We start from the raw sequence: 20822 nt of genomic DNA, 5'->3' as shown, positions 1-20822 counted from the left end.
GCAATGTGGAAATTATATACAGACCTCAACTTCAAAAAAACATTTAATCTCATATCTTTTCCACTTTGTACATTTAATTCTTTCATTCTGAAATCGGTACCTGTAGACATGTTACAAAAAGAAGTTGGGACAGGTTTAATTTAAAACTAAGAACTTTGCAAAATGGTGAAAAAGAATTATAAACTGTGCTAACATGATAGAGCCAAGCTGCATGATCAGAGTGTGCAGAGTGTGAGAGTGGCCTGTCTGCAGTCCAAACATCTCTCTTTGAAAACATGGTACATTGTAAAGCACAAAATACGACAACTAAGGCGCCATATGGTTGCGCAGCTGAATAAGTTAGCTGGGAAAGGAAAGCTGATGTAACGTTGTGGTAAACATGCTACTGTCCCAGGCTTTTTGAAACATGTTGCAGGCATAAACATATAATCTCAAAAACAAATAATAACAAAAATAATAAAACAAAGGTCAAAATAAAATATCAGACATCATTGTTTTGTACAGTTTTTTTTCTGTTTTCAATGTATCACAGGTCAAACAGAAATATCAGTCACTGAGGTCCCAACTTTTTAGAACTGGGGTTTGTTTGTTGCGGGTGTCGACTACTCAAGCCTGTTTTTTGGATTCCTTCTCCTAAGGGTTAATGCCTTCAGTATCTGTTTCACTGAGTTCAAGCATACACCAGAGACCATCCAAGCCATCGCGATGACGCATTCAGATCAGAAGTGACATGGTTTGTGTATGAGTTGTTTCTGGAAGATTTCTCTGCAAACATGCAGTGTATGATGTGAATGATGAATGAGGTTACCTCAGGCACAAAGACAGGGACACACGCAAACACCTTCATTTTTTCTTCTCTTTCTTCATATATATAAAGCCTAGCCCAGCAGTCATTGAGCGGAAGGCAGGATACACCCTGGACAGGTCGCCAGTCCATCGCAGGGCATGTGTGTATGTGTGTGTGTATATATATATATATATATATATATATATATATATATATATAATTTTTTTACTCTTTCCTCTCAAGATATGGGCTGGGGCATTTTGCATTATGATTCTTGTTTGCAATTGTTGTGCTGTCCAATTAAAGTGTATCTGGCCAGCAGTCGTTTGTTCAATAGATTCTGAAGAGTTCTTTGTTCCAGGTTGGGGTAATTAATTTGTCATTTTTTTGCAGGGAGGTTGAGGGTGGCCTGTTGGGATATAAATGGTGGATGTTAGACGGACTTCTATTTTAGGTGCTACACTCTTTTTATATATATATATATATATATATATATATATATATATATATATATATATATATATATAAGATGGTGCTTCAATGATTATTTAGTAAAGAAACTGGTTCTATATAGAACCACGGACACTTAAAGAACCCTTTGAGTACCCAAGAGTTCTTTGGATCATTAAAGTGTTCTTCAGATTGAAGAAAAATGTACATGAATGTGCTGTAGATGGTTATAAGTGATGCTTTTTTATGTAGCACCCAAAAGCATTCTTCTGTTATTGCAAGCTTGACACCGTAACAATAGGAAGAGCCCTTTTGGTTGCTATATAGGACCTTTTCAAAACGGTTCTATATAGAATCATCTATAGCACATTCTGCATCTGTCTGAAGAACTTGTGTTTTCATGATTTTCTTTACTAAAGAACCAATGAAACACCATCTTTAAGAGTTTGGTAAGTGTTTACTCTCTTTTTTGAGTTTGGTGATTAGTACTGCACTCTTTACTATTTTTCCTTAAAATCTAAAAAAAAAAAATAGAGCTTCTAATGCCTAGTTCACACTACACGATCTTAGCCTGGTTTTTCAGTTGCCGAAGTTCTTCCCTTTGCACATCTCGTTTACAAAGAATTTCCACCCATTTAAACATTTAAGTGATAATTATATGCCATTGTTACCAATAACCCTTGAGAACTTGAGGCAGTGTTGGTTAGTGGATGAGTGCTTTTTTTTTGTTAGACACTAGCATGATGGTTGTTTAAGAATCCTCCTCCTCCTCAACAAACATTGTTGTCCTCCACTGTGTCATAGAGCTTCTGGAACAAGTAAAAACTTGGCAGAAGTTTTTTTTATCCAGTGAGACAGTGTTTGGAATCTGGGAAATCAGTCTTCCCCTTAGCCAGTTTATCCATTATACAAGATCTCACATGTATACCTTTTTAGAAGATAGCCTAATTATTGGTATAGTAGTTTGAGTTTATTGTAAGAAATGCATAATGAACCAGTCTGACAGGCAGACAGAGCTGCTTCTGACTGCAGTGATTTCTCCTGCAGAGGCACCGTGAAGATGAGAAACACGCAATGTCTGACACACAGCAGCTTCTTTATAAACTTTATTTTAGCGCTCTGATGTTTGCCATTCCGATTCAGTGCTGAGATGCTGAAGAAGAGGCTGCAGATTGACAGTGAGAGATGAGACAGCACCAAAGCCACTGTAAAAATGGCTTTAGTTTAAAGGGCATGAAATTAAATGTCTTGCGGCTCTAAGAAGCGTGGTTTGTCCGCCGCCCTCTTCTTTTCGTTACGTTATGAAATCAGATTTTCACACTTTGTCTCATCAGGACAAGTTGATGGGTTGATGACTTCTAGGAGTTCTTTTCATAACTGTTACCTTTTGTCAGTTTTGCAATGTTTTTATGTAGACAGAATGTCTGGAATAATACATTTATATAAGGTTTGTGACTTTACAGCCACTTTTAAAGCCACCAATAGACTGTACATGTCCGAAACCCATATGGTCATGAAGCTCTAATTAGTTTACAGTTGGTGAAAGCTGCAGACTTGCCAGTCTTTTAATTGCCAGAGGAATATACAATTGAATAAGTTGAGTTATTTTTTCCTGTTGATGCACTGAGAGGTTATGGAATAACAGTAAATGAAAAATGATAAGACAGCAGATCTAGTCCTCTGTGGCTTATTTGCCCTTAGAAAAGCAAACTAACATGCAAAAACGAAGAATGACCAGATGAAGCAGAAACAAATAAATGAAATATGAAACTCTGGGAACTAACTTTTATGTTAGCTTCTCTGTTTTCCATATGTCTTACTCCTAGTTAGACCAGTAAAGATAGACCAGCATTGGTCATCTCAGCATAGTGCAGTCATGAAAATAAAAATGCTCTTTAATAAAGGAATAAGTACTTACGTTAAGAGGACCATTAGAAAAGCTTATCTCTTTGCAGTTAATATGCAGTGAATGAACATCCCATAGAATATGATATGAACATTTTTTCTTAACCCACAGTCGAGATTCCTCTTTCTCTTTTGCACCTCTTTTGTACTTTTGCACCTTACCTTTTGACATGGCTCTACTCTACTGGAGCTGCAGCGCATAAGTAATCGACTCTATAGTCACTATTGACCAAGCAATGATAATGATGAAGGATGTTGTAGCAGACTGGCAATGTTAACCTCCAAAGTAGTGGTGAAATCAATGGGCCTGGACACGAAGAGATATTGTTGTCAACAAGTGATACAGATTGATGGAAAATTAAGATTTATTCCCCTGTTCATTCAGTCATAAATGTTTATTGGGTTGATTATTATAAAGTGTAAATATGTAGGATTTTCTATGCCAAGCTATGCCAGAATCTGTAGTAATATTTTGCTGGGCTTTTGTCCTGTACTCCTGGGCTCCGCCCTGTGCTCCATTTATCTTCTTGATGCTTGTCATTTGTCTTGAGTATTATTCTCTCCTAATCCAGTCTCACTGTAGAATGGTTGTGTAGATGAGAATGATGCTGATGGCAAACCATTTCCCCTATTAAATTTTATAGTTTTGTTGTTCATACACACACACACACACACACACACACACACACACACACACACACACACACACACACACATATATATATATGTTTGGAATCTGGGAAATCAGTCTTCCTCTTAGCCAGTTTATCCATTATACAAGATCTCACATGTATACCTTTGTGTGTGTATGTATATATAATATATATATATCGCTGCTGTCAGAACAAAACCTCGTGTCTCCAAAATGAGAACTTTACAGGAAAGGAAAAAAAAACTACTTTTCTTTTAATGCAAGTCAATGGAATATATACATATATAATTTTTTTCCCCAATTAAACGATTCCATTTAAAAATACATATCTATATTCTTGAATACAGTAGTCCTATAACATCCAATATGTGTAATGTACTCTTTGTCAGAGTGACCATCAGGCAGGAGCATTCAGATAGAAATGCAGTCACTTGCTGTGCTTATTAGAGTTGTATTTGAAGGACATTTTCTGTATCTCAGTATGTGATCTGTATTTTTTAACAGGCAGCACAGTTAGTTATTCTAGTGAACCTCAAATATGAATTTTAAGGAGATGTTATGTTATTTATATATATATATATATATATATATATATATATATATATATATATATATATATATATATATATATATATATATATATAAAGGGGATCCTATAAAAATTAACATGTTTTTAATATTTATGATTCACAATTAGAGCTTCCCCAGCTGGACTGTAGATCAGATGCGTAAGGACTAGATTATTGACACCCCATTCCACAAGATATTCTTGGAAGGTTAATATCACCCTGATATTAGGAGACCTTTTGCAGTTGTCGAGAGGAGCAAATCTGCCTTTAAATTGCTCTGATTATAATGTTATGTGGGCCAGGCAAAAGCCAAGAGCATGAGGGCTACCACATATTTCCTGTGGGACCTGTGAAGCTACTGAATCTTTTCAAAGAAGGTGAACATTAACTGCAGTTCTGTTGGCTGACACTGTGCTGAGTAATGGGAGGACAGGGAGGCCATTCTACCCACTGAGAGAGCAAGGCCTGTTATGTTGTCTTTGACTCCAGGCCATGGGTGGCTGTGGCACTGACAGGGATCAAACTTGCAGTTTCATGTACTCTTGGGCCAATGTATAGACATTTGTGCCACTCACAATGGAATTTTAAGAGATTCAGTACAGAGCAATATTATTAAAACAAACATGTCTTACAGCATGTCAGGTTTGTAAGACATTCTTTTAGCACAGAGTACCGGAAGACATGGGTTCTTCAACTTGATTTATTCTAATTTAAATATTTTTGGAAAATGATGTATTGGATTTAATTGAAACTACCCAGCAGTTTCAAATTGTTAAATCTTGAGTGACCTGGTCATAACACTAGCTTTGTGATTTCACTTACCTCTGTTAGTGTTTTATTTGATGTCCAGTTTTTCAATGTACCATTTGTGGTCAGAGATGAATGCAAATGAAATGCATATTTTAATACGTTGCTTTTTTCATTCTTGCATTCCTGCTACTTTTAGGCCTTGTTTGTAGCCAAGTTCTTTGCAAGAATCTCTGCAAGACATTTTACATCTCTAGTCTAATCCATCTTTGATGTGACACATTTAGGTTCATGTCAGTGCCCAATGATTTAGGTTTATAAGGGTTTTATGGAACTTTATCATCCCATAAGAAACCATTGCATGTTTCATCTGGTCTTTGGTAAACTGATTGCATGGAAAACCACATATTTTACCCTCTTTTGGATTGTTAAGAGATGACCTCAATGATCTATTACTAGGTTGCTGAAGAACACCTTCCTAATGTAAGCCAACATTCTGTTGTTTATGCTTACTCTGTTGGCTGTACTCTCTGGACTACCTTTGCGGATCTGAGTGAAGTGTATGTCCATTGCATGTTTTCATCATTGTATCAGTGTAAGTGCCTCCTCTGAATGGTGGTACCCAGGGATATTAGTCCCTCTAGTGTTTGAATGAGTGTAACTCCAGAGAGAGGAACATTCTGTGGCTTTTTTTGTTATCTAAAGCTAGGCTGCAAGGCAGGTTGTCAGCTTTTGTCTTTTTTCAAACGCAAAGGATTACAGAAATAGCCTGCAGGGCACATTTCCCCCCAGTATTTCTCCAATTTAGCTGTTGCCAGCTTCAAATGTAGCAGGTCCTTTCACTGTTGCATAACAGTACCTCAAAACTGAGGCCAACACAGGCTTTCTCTGGTGCATGTGAATTCCCCCACTCCTTCCCTTCTAACACTGTCTCTGCCTCTGTGTAGCTCATGGAAAAGATGTCTCCATCACATAACCGTACAGATGCTTGCTTGGCTTGTATGTAAAGTAGACACTAGCAAAGCAGAGACGTTGCCAAAACTTGATTTCCGGTGAGGTTGCAGCCATGGACAGCACTGGACAAAATAGCAAGAATCTTTACTGTTTTAAAACATCGTTTTGTCCTAAGAAATTTTGCTAGTTTTGGTAGTATAAATTCTCGTGTCTTCCATGTGTGCCACACTACTTCAGTGCAGTACAGTGCATATTATACAACATATCATTAATAATATTCATATCTAGCACTAGGGATGGTATTGTTTAAATTTTAATAATGTCGATATCGAGATTGATATTGCTTATTGGTACCAATGATTGATGAATGATTGATTCTATTACTGATATACTTTCCATACTTTGGTGCAAAAAACAGACATGACATGAAAAGATATGGAAAGGCTGTAGTCATCGAACAACCATAAGCAAAACAAAATTAGTTACCCCTGGTTGTCAGGACCATTAACAATTTATCCTTTACTAGCTACTGAATTTAAATTGAATCTGTCAGCCATAACTGGAGAGCACATGACAGTCAGATTTTGAAATGGTCAAGGCATGTGAACGCTTTGATCACATGAAGCATAGTGCCAATCTAGCACTAATCATTTGAAAATGCTTGCCATGCTGAATAAATTAACTTGGCATAACATACTGATAGTGCCGTTTGTCCAGGAGCTTATTTATATTTTGGTACTGACGAGTGAGGAAACTGTACTGATTTAATACTGATTGTTGACACCCGTCCATATAAATCACCCAGGCTATGCATAACTAATGTTTCACTAAGGTCAGTAAACAAACTCTTCTGTTGCTGAGGCTTTCCCTCTGCTCAGCTCAGCACATCGACCATTCACTTTTGCCAGCCTTTTATATTGCACTTCAGGATGCGTTTTGCATTTTTGCAGTTTGGTTCAGTGTTGCTAAGCAAACTGTGGAAGAGCAGCATGTCTACAAGAGACGGGCCGTGAAATTTGAAAGAATATGTAATGGGATTGGGGCTGTCATTTATAATGTAATGCAAATGAAAGGGTGCCTTTCTGCTGTTATGCTTGATGTTCTTCTACCAAAAGTTCATGATTCATAATTTTGTCAAAGGAGATGGGAGTATCAAGGTATATGCTTCTGTCAAATGTGGAATCAATGTGGACTGATTTATTGATTGATCATTGCATAGGCTCATACCTTTTCACAGAGGCTGTCACTATGACATATATTATGGGTATCATCCATCCTTCTAGAACAAACATGCATTTAAATCAATTACAGAGAGTTTTTAAGCAACAACTGGTTTATAGTAACAACTGGTTTCTAACTGCATAGTGACAGTGCCAGTCCATTATGACATTTGATAAATGTATATTTCTTGTTTTGCACACAGTTTGTTTTTGCAAACAGTAAACAAATTGGAAGAATAAATAAATTTGTGATTTTCCTAATTTAAGTGTTCTGCTATATTTTGTTCCAACATGTTTTCTAACAAACAAGTAAACGTTATTGAACATAATATATATTGTGAAATATATTATTCAGGTATTGTGCTATTTTTGCAATATTGTCAAGTCTTACCTTTTGCATTAACCTTTAATTTCCAATACCATCTCTCTTCCATCACAGGTGACCACTCTGGTGAACACCAGCAACAAAGGCCCTTCCAGTAAGAAGAAGGGCCGCTCCAAGAAGGCACATGTTCTGGCTCTATCTGTGGAGCAGGCCACGCAGAACTTTCTGGAAAAGGGTGAGCAGATCGCCAAGGACAGCCAGGATCTGAAGGAGGAGCTCATTGTTGCTGTGGAGGATGTTCGCAAGCAAGGTGAGTGCTTCTGATCCTGTTGAGAAAACTGTGGCCAGGTTGAAAACCACTCCATGCTGCTCTGCATGTCCTCTCCCAGCACTCTATCATGTATTTAATGTAGGATGAGCTGACAATTCTCAGAGCTCATTGTGGTGGTTCAAAGGAACACAATGACATTAGTTAACATTCCTCCTTCTTTTCTCCTCCTTTTAACTTGGAGTAAATGCTAGACTGAGTCAGAGATGAAAGGCTTCATGCTGACTGGAAGACCTTGCCAGCCTTTTCTTTAAGTGGGAGGCAACACCCCCATGTGCCACATACGTCTTTGCAGTTTGTCATGTCTCTAAAAGTAAATAAATTAATAATAATTAAAAAAAAAAACATTGTGACAAATATTTAATAATTGCTTTTCCTTTTTTTACCTGGTGGTCCATTGTCTCTGCAAAATGAAAGCTGGTGAGATAATGTGGTGTGGACTGTGGAGAACAGGAATCTAGTAGGCTGTTGGGGGCTTGTATGCACGGAGTTGTAGAAGTAGAAAAGTGGCATATAACTGGCAGGACAAAAATGTGTTTTTTGTTTTTCTCCCTCTCTTGCTCTCGCTCTCTCGCACTCTCTCTCGCGCTCTCTCTCTCTCTCGCGCTCTCTCTCTCTCTCTCTCTCTCTCTCTCCCTCTCCCTCTCTCTCTCTCTCTCTCTCTCTCTCTCTCTCTCTCTCTCTCTCTCTCCTGCTCAGTATTGCTCTCACTTTTCTTTTGTCATTTTCTTTGTCATTTTCTTCTTTGCCATAAACATTATGTTCCTTTCGTGGTGCACCTGCAGGCGTTGTGAATTTGGTGTGTTTATTCAGCTAAATTATGTCTCCCAAAATGGCACATAGTTACTGTTGGTTTTTTGCACATCCATCTTCTCAAAACTCACTTGAAACTCAATTATTCAGCTGTGGAGGAGGTGGAAAGAGAGACTTTTTGGCATTATTAACTAACTTTCTGCACAAATTTACAGTGGGTTTTTTTTGTTTTTGTTTTTTAACTTTGAATGGGTTTCAGAGGTATTGATCACATGAACCATTTAATGAAACAGCATATTACCTTCAGTCACGCTGTTTAAATTGGCCATTTGGATTCGATTACTTGTAATTACTATAATGGCTTTGGAAAGCAAATTCTATTTCACGGCTACACTATTAGGACCAATTTGTGGAATTGTGTGAACTTTCAAGTAGTTACTGCATTAGTCTGTCATTGTTAAACATTTAGGATTGTATATAGTTTTTATACTCTGATAATTCTTTAAAACATCATGTTTTACGCACTAAATTCAGTACTGTTGCTGTGGAGATTCACTTCCTTTCAGCCACAAGAATATTATTGAAATTAGGCACTCGCTGGGCAATAAAGCCTGAGTTGCAGTCAGTGTTCCCATTCATCCCAAATTGGATTGGATTCAGCGTTCTGTGTGGGCCAGACAAGTTCTTCCACACCAAACTTGGCAAAACATTTCTTCATATAACTCATATGTGTACGGTGATATTGTCATACTGTAGCAGGAAACAGCCCGAACCAAACTGTTGCTGTTTTCTAAAATGTCATTGTATGCTGTATCATGATGAACTCTCTTGGAACTAAGAAGCCCAGCCCAAACCTTACTACACATCCTCAGACTGTTATTCCTTGTCCACCAAACTTTACATCTGGCTCTATGCATTTGGACAGGTGATGTTCTCTTGGCATCACCCATCTCCAGATTTGTCCATCAGACTCGCAAATGCCAGATTCATCACTCAAAACTGCATTTCCACTGGTTCAGAGTCCAGTGGCACAGTGTGCTTTACACCACTCCAGTTGTCGCTCGCCATTATTTGGCCTGAAACAGCTGCTCTACATACTTGCACATATAACTTTCATTTTTCTTTCAACTTTGCACATAAAACTGTACTTTTTACTACTGTTTTTAGTGTTGTTCCTTTTTTTTTATTTTTTTCTATTTTCTTTTAAGATTATATTAAGATTATATTTGGTGAATGGAGAAACAGCAAAGTAAGAATTTCATTGCACAGTGTAACTGCCTGTTCTGCTGTGCATATGACAAACATCTTGAATCTCTGAAAAGGAACCAACAGCGATTCATGAAGCTTCTAACAAAAAGTTAATGTGTTGCTGTTGCTTCCAGAGGCAGTTTGGAAGTCACTAGTGAGTGCTGCAGCCGAGCACAAATGATTTTTACACGCTATTCTGTGCATGTGTTGGTTGTTGCTGCTCCTAGATGTTTCCACTTCACATTAACAGTAACAGTAACAGTTGTCCCAGGCAGCTCTAGGAGGGCAGAAATTTGACAAAATTGCCTTATTGGAATGGTGGTATCCTGTGACAGTGACAATGTGCCAATTTACTGAGCTCTTTCTTGAAATAAAATTTTCTGCCAGTGTTTGTCAATGGAGATTGCATGGCTGTATGCTTGATTTTACATTTGTGCAGTGGATGATGCTGAAATAGATGAACCCACTAATTCAAAGGGTCCATATACTTTTGGCCACATTGTTTATTTTATAATTCAAAAGCATATGCTTTGCTGTGCCATTACATATAATCACTTCTGATGGCTAAAGCTGCTGTATTGTGTATTTTATAATCCATGAACCTATATGTAGCTGTATATTGAAGTATAATGAATACTAATAAATAAAGCTGTTTAAAAATAGTATTTCCTTAGACCTGTTTTTTTTTTATTTAACATTATCTATTTCCTCTCTTTTGGCTGTCTGTTCTTTGTCTCAGCTGTCTTTTTACATGCCCTGCTGTCTCTGTCTCTATTCTTTACCCTTCTCTGATCTACTGATGGGACTGACCTTCTTGTTTACTTGTAATGGTCCTTGTACTGTCTTTGGCTTTAGGCTTGACCCCTCTTAATGCAAGTGTTTAATTGGTCCGATAATTGGTTCTAGTCAAGTTAAATAACCTTCAGTGGAGCATGCTCACAAGTCAGTGGTTTAGGCTGTCTGCAGTAGTACCCTTAGTTTTCAACTGCATATGCCATGTGCCATTATGGCTGACTGTCAGAAAAATGGCCTGAGAGCATAAGAGAACAGGATTTAGGGGAGGGGAGGAAGAATGCAATAGGAAAGCCACATAAAGATATGGTCACTTTGTTTTCTTGTGTTGCCAAGTTGTTTTTGCATAATGAGAAGTTAATCAGAAAACAACCAGCTCTTTAATGTCTCCATTAGAGATTAGAAAAAGAGGAATAATGCCCCCTATATATCTGCATTGCCTGCTTGTCTAGTCTTTGAATTAGCCAGAGTGCCAGTGGGTTCCTCTTGTATCACTGTCGCTTTTTTGTGGGCAGAGCACTGAGGAGGAAATTGCTTACATTTTTCCTTTGTTATTGTTTCAATAGGGGGACACACAAACAGGCTCATTAAATGCTGCATTAGCATTTTGCTCTATTCACTTCTCTGATCCTTTGGCAATGTCCTCTTGTGGAGTTGGAGCTCTTTCTGCCTCCAATCATAGTGTAATATTTTTAGGGGTGCCCCAAGGTTTTATTTGTCTTCCTCCTCAATCCCAATCTGAATCCTTTAAAACTTATTTGGTGGTGCTGATTTAATTAATTGTCTGTTTTATATAATAAACTGATTTACTGAATAAAACTGATTGAATTTAGGTAAGATATGACTGACTGTTAGTTACTTTAAAATGCAGTGAAATTTTTTGTGAGTGCATGGAAGAAATGTAAATTTAGGCAAATTCTTTTGACCGTAAGTGGGCATCCTTCACTGGCAATTAACCATGAGCTGAAAAAGCCTAAAATCAAGAATGGTGACTATCGAAGTGTCAAATATGATACCGTTCCGACGCTGAAGTGGCAATGATGGCTGCATTTGCAGCCATGGTAAAATACTTGACGTATGCACACGATGCACCAAAATTGTATAGACTGTGGAATTTAATGTGAATAGATATTGAAAGTTAAAAGCTGATAAAATGGCTGTATTATACAGTGATAAGCTACTGAAAGTTTTCTCAAGTTCCAAAGTTATATGTACTACTTATAACCAGCCAAATAAAAAAAAATAAAAATAAAAAAAAGTCAATTCCATGACTAGGTCTAGTTTTGGCTCAGTATACTCAGTAGTTCTTAAAAGCTGTCGCCTTCCACCTCCCCCATGTACCACCACCATCACACCCATGTATCATTTTTTTCGCACCTCCATACATTACACCTTCTCTCAAAGCACATGGATAAGGTATTGTTTATATGGTTAAGTATGGTTCATTGTTGTTGTGCTGTCGTTCTCTCGAAAAGTGGTCCCGGACGCTACTATGTTTAGCTGTGTGCTTAATTTTTTTAGTAGACTTGTTAAACAGAAAGGGTTGCCTATAGCACCCTCATATATAAACCCGACTTTTCAGATAGAAACTGTTGTTTATTTGAAAATAAAAGTACTTGCCGTTACTACTTTGTCATGTCAGAGACATATAATACAATTTGAAATACTCTAATGTGCACATATTGTCTCCTTTTCTCAGCTTTAAATAAGCTGTTTCTGTTAACATTGGTTAACAGTTTAAGAGTAAAGCAGGATGTTACTGCAGTATTTTGTTTTTGCACGAGTCATGAGTGAATGTAATTTTTATGTGGTTCTAGCAGCGTTGCACGAGCAGCTAACAGCAAGAAATGCAATTTTAACATAAACGTAATTCACATAATTGTCTGTGCAGTTAAAATGCGCAATAGTACAGCAAAACAATAGAAAACTCTAAACCAGCGATTCCCAAACGGATATCTCAACCCTAGGAGTATGGCGAATAACGCTGGGAGTACATTAATCTTCCTTTAATTTCATTTAATCAGCACAGTTGCACAGGTATATCCCTGATATGAGTGATACAAATATCTTCCAGCATATGGACATTAAGAACAATAATTCAATATAATTTCATCATAGAAAATTGTATTAGAGAAGAAAATGTTTTACTTTCAGTTCATTCAGTTAATCATGAACTGCTGTGTGCATGAATGAATATTGTTTACTAGCTGTTAAGGTCTGTGTGATGCTTATTAGCCTTTTAATTGCGTTAGTTTCACTTTCTCAGTTACGATTTTGATCGCAGTTGTAGTTATTTGTATTTGTAACTGCTGTGATGAGTGCGTAGCTGTTAGCATTTTGTTTGTGTTTGTAGAGCTGTTAAATTCTGAGCAGAGGATGTTAGCTACTGTCGTCTGCTTCTTTGAGCTCTGACAGGAACTCTAGTGCCCCACACCTATAATACAGAAGTACAGAAACATTATTTATTTAATTATTATTTGTTTTGCTATGAACAATAACAAAAATGTCTGCTGTGTACTGTGTGACGTATGACCCCAGTGACCATTTACTGTTTATTTTTCTGTGAATGTACATTTGGTGTGTTATCATATCATAAACATATAAGTTGGATTGATTTTTGTCATGTATAAGGATAGAAAGGGGGTATGCAACAGGACGTTTAATGTCTGAGTGGGTATGGGACTGTAAAAAAATTTGGGAACCACTGCTCTGGACTTATATTATTGAAAGAACCAAGAGAAAGTTTGCTTGATTCAGAATGCAGGGAAACGTGTTTCCAACATCTGTTCATTAACCTTCTGTGAACTGGAGGTCGCTTGATCTACAGAGACTCACTCAATCTGCCCTTCTGCTGCGTCTGGCTCTTGCCTTAGTAGCCACTGCTGAAACTTTCTGCTGCTCTTAACTTGTGGAAGCACATCATGTGTAAATTTCAAAAGAAAATGTCAAATTTTCACTCATATATCAATAACAAATAACACAAATGACAAAAAAATATATAAATGGGACACGATATGCATCTTATGTTAAAATAAGGTTGATGTTATTAAAGCTTTTAATGGCCTATTTCAGTTCTCATAACTGTGCTGGTCTGGTTACACAGTTTAATTTACTGTCTGTGCCCCCTAATCCCTACTTTTTAGACTAATTTCAGATTAAACAGGCATCTACTTAGACACTCGTAGAAAATCTTGTTTTTGAAATAGTGGTTTCATGGTTTCATGATATTTTAAAGTTTTCAAATGTAAAATCATACCATACTATTTTATTTATCTACATTATAAACATATATGGGGACGGTTGAACCTACGTGGCATTTTTAGCCTGTTGGGGGGAAAAATAAAATGAATTTTATATGGATGCACTAAAAATTGTTTCACGTAGAAGAGGGATTGTTGAATAGGTCTATAAAGAAAATAACTTGGACACGAAAAATGTATTCAGTAATGATGTTTGCTTTTTCCATTTGTTTTATTGCATAGACACTGTTATTGTGTAACCATGTGACACACATCCTTCCACTTTGAAATTATGCTTTTACAATTTTTTAAAAATGTAATTGAAACATGAAGCTCAGTCATAAAGCGTGTAGATGAAATTTCAGTACTAAGACGTACTGAGATTATGCAATGAAAATGTCTTCTTTGAATCTTATGAGACAAAATCTCATAAATGGGAGAGAAGTTAAAAATATAAGGATACATTGTCCTTTTAAATATTTTACTTTGTTGAGTTTTGCAGTACGCTTCTGTATAAGTCAAGTAAATCTTGTCATTGCTTTTTCATCACAGTCAGTGCCATTCTTCCGGAACATGATGCTACATTTGGTAGAAGGAGTAGGTGATGTACAATCCAAAGTCCAGGCAACACTGTTAAGTTTCAACAGAGCTGTAAAGTATAGGATATCATCCTGCAGAGCTTGAGTGCCTTAACATGAGCATGTTATCAGTGTTACCTCACCATGTGGACACATTGTTCACAGAGGAGAAATATCTTGTATAAAAGCTCATGCGTCATCACTATCTGCCCAAGTTATTTCTAGGTTTAATGTTATCTTATTAGCTCATGAGATTTGGCAACCTCCAATTGCTTATGCAGGACTTGTTGGACATGAAAAGCTAGACATTTAACACGCGGTGGCCAAAAGCTATTTTTGAACAATAAAACATATTTATATACACAACTTATTGTCTTTGTTCAGCTGATTTTGGTGCAAGTACACCAGAGTGTGTTTGTGTATTATGAGTAAAAACTACAAAATATTAATATTAGGCAGTAAACTTTACAGACGCCAAGTCAGAATTCACATCCCTTATATTTAACATGAGATATCAAGACTCAAGCTGATGAGGTGATAACAGTGCAGAAGTCAGTATATAAAATAAATATAGGCAATAAACTATACAAATCCAAACAGAACACAGTAAGAACAGAAAAGAACAATAGACAGTAAGACAGAGAAGACAACGTTCAAGGTCAACATTTGTGTACAGCAAGTTCAATCTAAAGAAAATAACTTCATCTTCCTGTTGTTGTTCATTATTTCCATCTCGTTAGCAGCGGAGGTGCTTGCAGTAATGACGTTGCTTGTTTGTAGTGATCGATCAGGAGCAGGAGTGAGAGAAAAAAAGAAAATGAAAGGGAACAAAGAGAAAGCTTGTGAATCAAAGCAAAATAAAGGTATGGCATTCCCACAACATCAAACCGTGGTGATACAGCCCTTGTCCTCCCCCTTCACTAGAACCAGAGATGCTCGTGGTCATGTGGCATTAGCAGCTTGATCTTCTCCCATAAAGGCCATTACGCCTAGGTAGAAGAAAGAGCAGGTGTTGCTGTATGTGGCATGTATGTGTGTGTGTTCGAGAAAGAGAGAGCGATCCTGCCATTGCCCCAGCGAAAAAGAGATGTTGAGTCAGGATGCAGTCGCTATCTCATCAATTTGTCTTACTGACTTATTGTGTCAAACAGTTCTCTCCTAACTGCAGCACACATTTGTACGCACATTGTTTTCTGCCGTGTGCTACTGTTTGGAAAAGCCTGGAGCCATTTTCATGTATTGAAGTACACATATAAAAATGTGTGAAATGGCCTGAAATGGCCAATGTATTTTGGCAATATTCTCCTCTTTCTTTAGAAACTAAGCAGTCCTAATCTTGAGTTGTGCTCATATAAGCAGTACTGTTACCAATTACAAGGCTTGCGTGGCTCCTTCTGCTTTGCTAAGTTAGTTCATCTGTCTGCATTTTGTTTGTGTTTTTTGTTTGTTTGTATAACCATTCGTTCTTTAGTTTGTTCATCTGATCGTTTGTTTGTTAGTTTGCCCATCTGTTCATTCATTCCTCTTTCCACATGAACATTCACAGGATGCACTTCCAGCAGTAATGTGAATAAGAAGCTTACCTGTTTTAAGATATAGCCACATAAATCTGGGTGGTTTTAATAATCCATTAACACACAGTGGAATCTACTACACCACCTGTAGTGTTAATTTCACACCTTTCTCTCTGCTTGAATTGTGTTAAGTTCTGCCTCATTAATGTAGCAGGCTGGTAGTGTTGGTGCTTTGGACAGAGGGATGTCAGTCATGCCTATGCAAAATAATAGTAGGACCACACCCAGACAATTCTAAAGCAGTATTTTGTTTAATATTTTCTTGCTGAATGTTATATACAACTCTTTAGTGCCACACATGTAGCTTCTACAGCTTAGCATGTGGATGCCAGCATGTAAATCCATTCAGCAATCATACACTACCTGCAAGGCCATTTCATTTAATAATTAGCAGTTTTATTTATCCTGCATTCTAATAGGTTGGTTAATCATTTGTTCTTTTATTCACTCACAGGATAGTGGAAAACAAACTACATTACCTTCATGAGATAAACTGATCATTCATTATCAGAGCAGGGGACAACCTAAAACATTTAGTTTTTTGCTAAATGTAATTTCTAAGTGCCATTATTGCATGTATTTAATAAAGAATGTTTTACTGCAAGTTGAACATTCATAATTGCATTATTTAGTATGTCACAAGCTAAATGTCCTAAGTATTTATAGGAATAGAATTCATACATCAGGTATGTTTTATTGTTGTCTGGATTAAACAAAACAGTAAGCAGTTACAGTTATCCCAAGCCACATTGGCTAAACAGGCACATTTACAGAATTGTTTATTAATGTGCTTTGTTCCTGTTACATAATGTAATTTGTTCACTAACCTGGAAAAAAAATCACTGTGCATTCAACAATAAAAGAAGACTCATCTCACCTTTATTGGGCATAAATGTATAATATACACAGGTCATGCTTTTTGGCGATAGATTGATACTACTTGTTCGTTCTTAGTGTATTTAACATGGAAATGCATGCACAGTAACTCCTTGGGTGGTGTATTTAAGTTTAAGGGGTTAGCGCCAAATTCGCAGAATGGATTGTCAACTACATGCTTTTCTCAGAAGGGTTCATTGTAAATGTGCAATATAATGACTGACATTTAATGCAGTATAAATGTGTGTGTGCATGTGCATATGCCTGCGTGTGCATGTGTGTGTGTATATTCACATAACACTGTTGGTGTGCGACTGTAAGCATGAAAATGACCTGCCCCAACTAATAGGAACTCTTTGCTTCACAACACAGCATGATCGATCAAGTTACTCCTTGGCCCTTATCGTCCAGGCCCAGCTGACCTTGAGATGGGCTCCAAGCCTGGGGAGCGGCAGGAAATCTGCTCAGTCCAGATTCAATTAGGAGGAACAGGGAGCATGGCTTTCATTGAATGGGAGGTGGTTGTGTCTGGGTGATGTGTATGCTGCTGCTGAGTCTGCATTCTGCATACACGGTCACCTCCCTTTCATCTTCCTTTAACATGAAGAGCATCTGTTACATTAATCATTAGCAGTCCTGCAATGGGTCATTAATACAATTCATTGTATTATGGCCAATAAGTGAAGGTGCAGTTGGTTGAGGTTGTTTGTTTCAGTCGCTGGAATAAAATATGCTTTTCAGAGATGACTCGAGAGTGCAGCTTTGCAGAAAAAGGAGAAAAGCTAATACGCCTCTCTGGTGATGTGTAAGAGAAAACGTTCAGAAGAATATGGAGAGCCTAAAGAATGCTCTGACATTTCATTGTCCCCAAGAAATGTGGCGAGGAATGTTTAAGAATAGCTGGCATTCTGTCATTTAATTACATTGAGAGGAATAAGCCACACACACACACACACACACACAAAAGTGGCCCACATACACACTCGCATTGAAAGATACCTTTTAACGCCATTGCTTTTCAGCTTTGGAACATGCTGCCTCTACTCCTTTGTAACTGTACCAGGCTTTCTTCTTTCAGATACTTGGAGGAATAATTGAACATTTGTAAAATCATCTCTGCGCTCACCAAGCACTTTATAAGCAACACTATACTAATACTTGGTAGGGCGTCCCTTGACTCTCAGAACAGCCGTCGTTCTTTGTGGCATGGACTTTACAAGATGTTGCCAACATTTCTTTGGGATTCTGGCCCATGTTGACATAATTGAAGGGCAATTCCTTCCAGATTTTTAAAGTGCACTTTTCTGATGTAATGCATCTGTGGTTCTACCACATCTCAAAAGTGTTATATTGGACTCAGATCAGGTGTTTGAGAAGGCTACTGGAGAACATTGGACTCATTATGTTTATGAAACCAGTTTGAGATGACTTTTGCTTTGCGACATGCTGTAACATAATTGCGTTATCATGCTGTAAGTAGCTATTAGAAGATTATGGACATGCATATGGTTGGCAACAATGCTCTTAAAAGGCTGTAGTATTCAAGTGATGATTGATTTGTATTAACAGTCCCAAAGTAAAACATTCCCTACCATTACACAACCTCCATCAGAAGCAATGGATATTGGCCTAATTCAGTTCCGCAAATACAGTTGTTGTTGTTTTCTTGTGCCCTTACACTTTCACAAAATTGTGCTTGATTTTTTTTTTTTTTTTTTTTTTTTTTTTCCATGGATCTTTGTTACAGAGGTCAAATTTAGACTTGAGAGTGGCTCCCATACCTCAATGCCATGCAGCAGAATTGGTTCTATAACAGATGGAAATAATTTGAGCCAAGTGAATTGGTATTTGAATGCGATCTTGTCGTTTGATTGCATATAGTGCCTTACACGCTTTCTCTCTCAGCTCATTAACTGCTGGATTGAAGTTTCCAGTTGAACTAATCTCTAAAATTAGGCAGTACTTCTCTAGCAGGTTCAGGTTCTGCTGTAGGCCCTGCTCCTTGCGGGACAGTAATACCAGGACATCTGCATAGAGCTGCAACTTCATTTCAACTTGATTGAGTCATGTAAAGTGAGACCAGGTGCTGCAGAGCACTCTAAGGTTGTGGCCAGTTAATTAATATTAAATATTAAAATGTTGAATAAAGTTAGGCTTAGGCCTGTCTCTCTCTCTCTCTCTCTCTCTCTCTCTCTCTCTCTCTCCTCTCCATGATGCACTCATTGAAGGTCACTCAGTGAAAGCGTAGCCCTCATCGGTGGCTCTTTCTGTTGTCTCTCAGTGTCCTTATCCTGATTCAATTACCCATGCTGATTTCCCAACCAGGCTTTGCCTAATCTCACTCAGCCAGCCAGCTCTGCTCACCCAAGAATGTGTACATGTAGAAAAGCTCTGCATGCTGCAGAGTGGGCTTCCTGTATGATATATGGATTAACTTAATGCTTTTCATTGAAGAGCTGCAGACAGTGATATTCCCACTGCTCCAGTTCCAGGTTGTTGCCTGTAATACACTTGCGGTCCCAGTAGAGGAGTTTGCATCTCTTACGTTATACCTTAGAAGGAGAAGCAATTATCAACAGTAACAAAAGCATGTTGTAAAAAATTCATTATTTCTCACTTACAGCTTATTGAAACAAATCGAGAAATGCTGTTGAAAGTGTGTGCACTAAATTCATTAAATCAGTACTTTATCTGTGTTTGTAAACACCCAAAATATAACAAACAAATGAGCAAATAAATAAATATGACAAAATGTTAAGCTACTAAATCCAATAAGCAGTTTAGAACAGAATGTGATGAGTGAGCATGCACAGAACTACAGTTCCTGTCTGTCTCATGGTGGTGATCTTACTCAGGGCTGCATTATATACACACTGTGTGTGTGTGTGTGTGTGTGTGTGTGTGTGTGTGTGTGTGTGTGTGTGTGTGTGTTTGGTAATTGGGCACAGATCGAATTTTCTGTGTCGGATGTTTTTTGTTTGTTTTTTGTCTTTTTTTGTGTAGGTTAGTCACTGTTATCTTCTGGGTATTTGGAGTGTTGTCTATGTTGTCTGTGGGTCAATTCTGAACTCTCAAGTCCTGGTAGTAGTGTATTGTATTTCACTACTTTAATGCAGTGTATTTCCATTTTTGCTTTAATTCTGTGTTGTTTTTGCTTCATCCATATTTCACTCTGCAACTTGGACACCACTGACCTCTGCTTTGCATTAACATAGATCAGGTCCATAACATTATGTATGTGGGTGCATAATTGTAAGTACCGTGGCACAATATGGCTGCCACTTTGTTTTTCCGTTTGTTTTGTATTGTTTTGTGTATGTGCTGTTTCCTTGCTGGTTGCAGAGTTTGCCATCATGTCCTCTGAGATAGTGGCTGAGAGTTTTTTTTTTTTCACCTGTGGCTCAGAGGCTTCTTGGGTTGACTGTTTGGGTGACACTACATGACAGCTGTGATGCGGCCTGGACCTTGAGAGATGATGTTTCATGGCTGCGAGGCTTTCTGGATTGGGACCTGTTATTTGTGAATCTGTTAAGGTGGCTGTGACATGCTGATTCTCCCAGAGATCAGTTCTTGGCACTCTGTTTTTGCTGCACTTAATGAGCAAATTTTAACCATTTTAATTCATTTTATTAATTTTAATAACAAATACTTTAATTCCCTTTTATGTTTTTTTTATTCTACTTAATGTACTTCATGCTTTTCTTTTAATTGTTTTTTCACGATTTTATCTTATGTTGTTTTTTGCTCTTAAGCACTTTGTCTTTGTTTTTGCCTTTCATGTTTCTTTTGCTTTTATTTATCTGAAGCACATTAAATTGCCTTTGT

At 37.5% G+C, this 20822-nt stretch overlaps 1 protein-coding gene across 1 annotated transcript in view; it reads left to right on the top strand.

Annotated features, from left to right (window-relative positions):
* ctnna2 (catenin (cadherin-associated protein), alpha 2) overlaps positions 1-20822 on the top strand; it is a 539090-nt gene that overhangs the window by 82839 nt on the left and 435429 nt on the right. The window contains exon 3 of the mRNA XM_017709467.2: positions 7724-7919. Coding sequence (XP_017564956.2) covers positions 7724-7919 — 196 coding nt within the window. The remainder of the gene's footprint in view (positions 1-7723; positions 7920-20822) is intronic.

Source organism: Pygocentrus nattereri, chromosome 22, assembly GCF_015220715.1.
Source record: "Pygocentrus nattereri isolate fPygNat1 chromosome 22, fPygNat1.pri, whole genome shotgun sequence".
NCBI classification, from domain to species: domain Eukaryota; kingdom Metazoa; phylum Chordata; class Actinopteri; order Characiformes; family Serrasalmidae; genus Pygocentrus; species Pygocentrus nattereri.
Note: the sequence above shows the minus strand (reverse complement) of the source record. Positions and strands in the feature narration are given on the sequence as shown.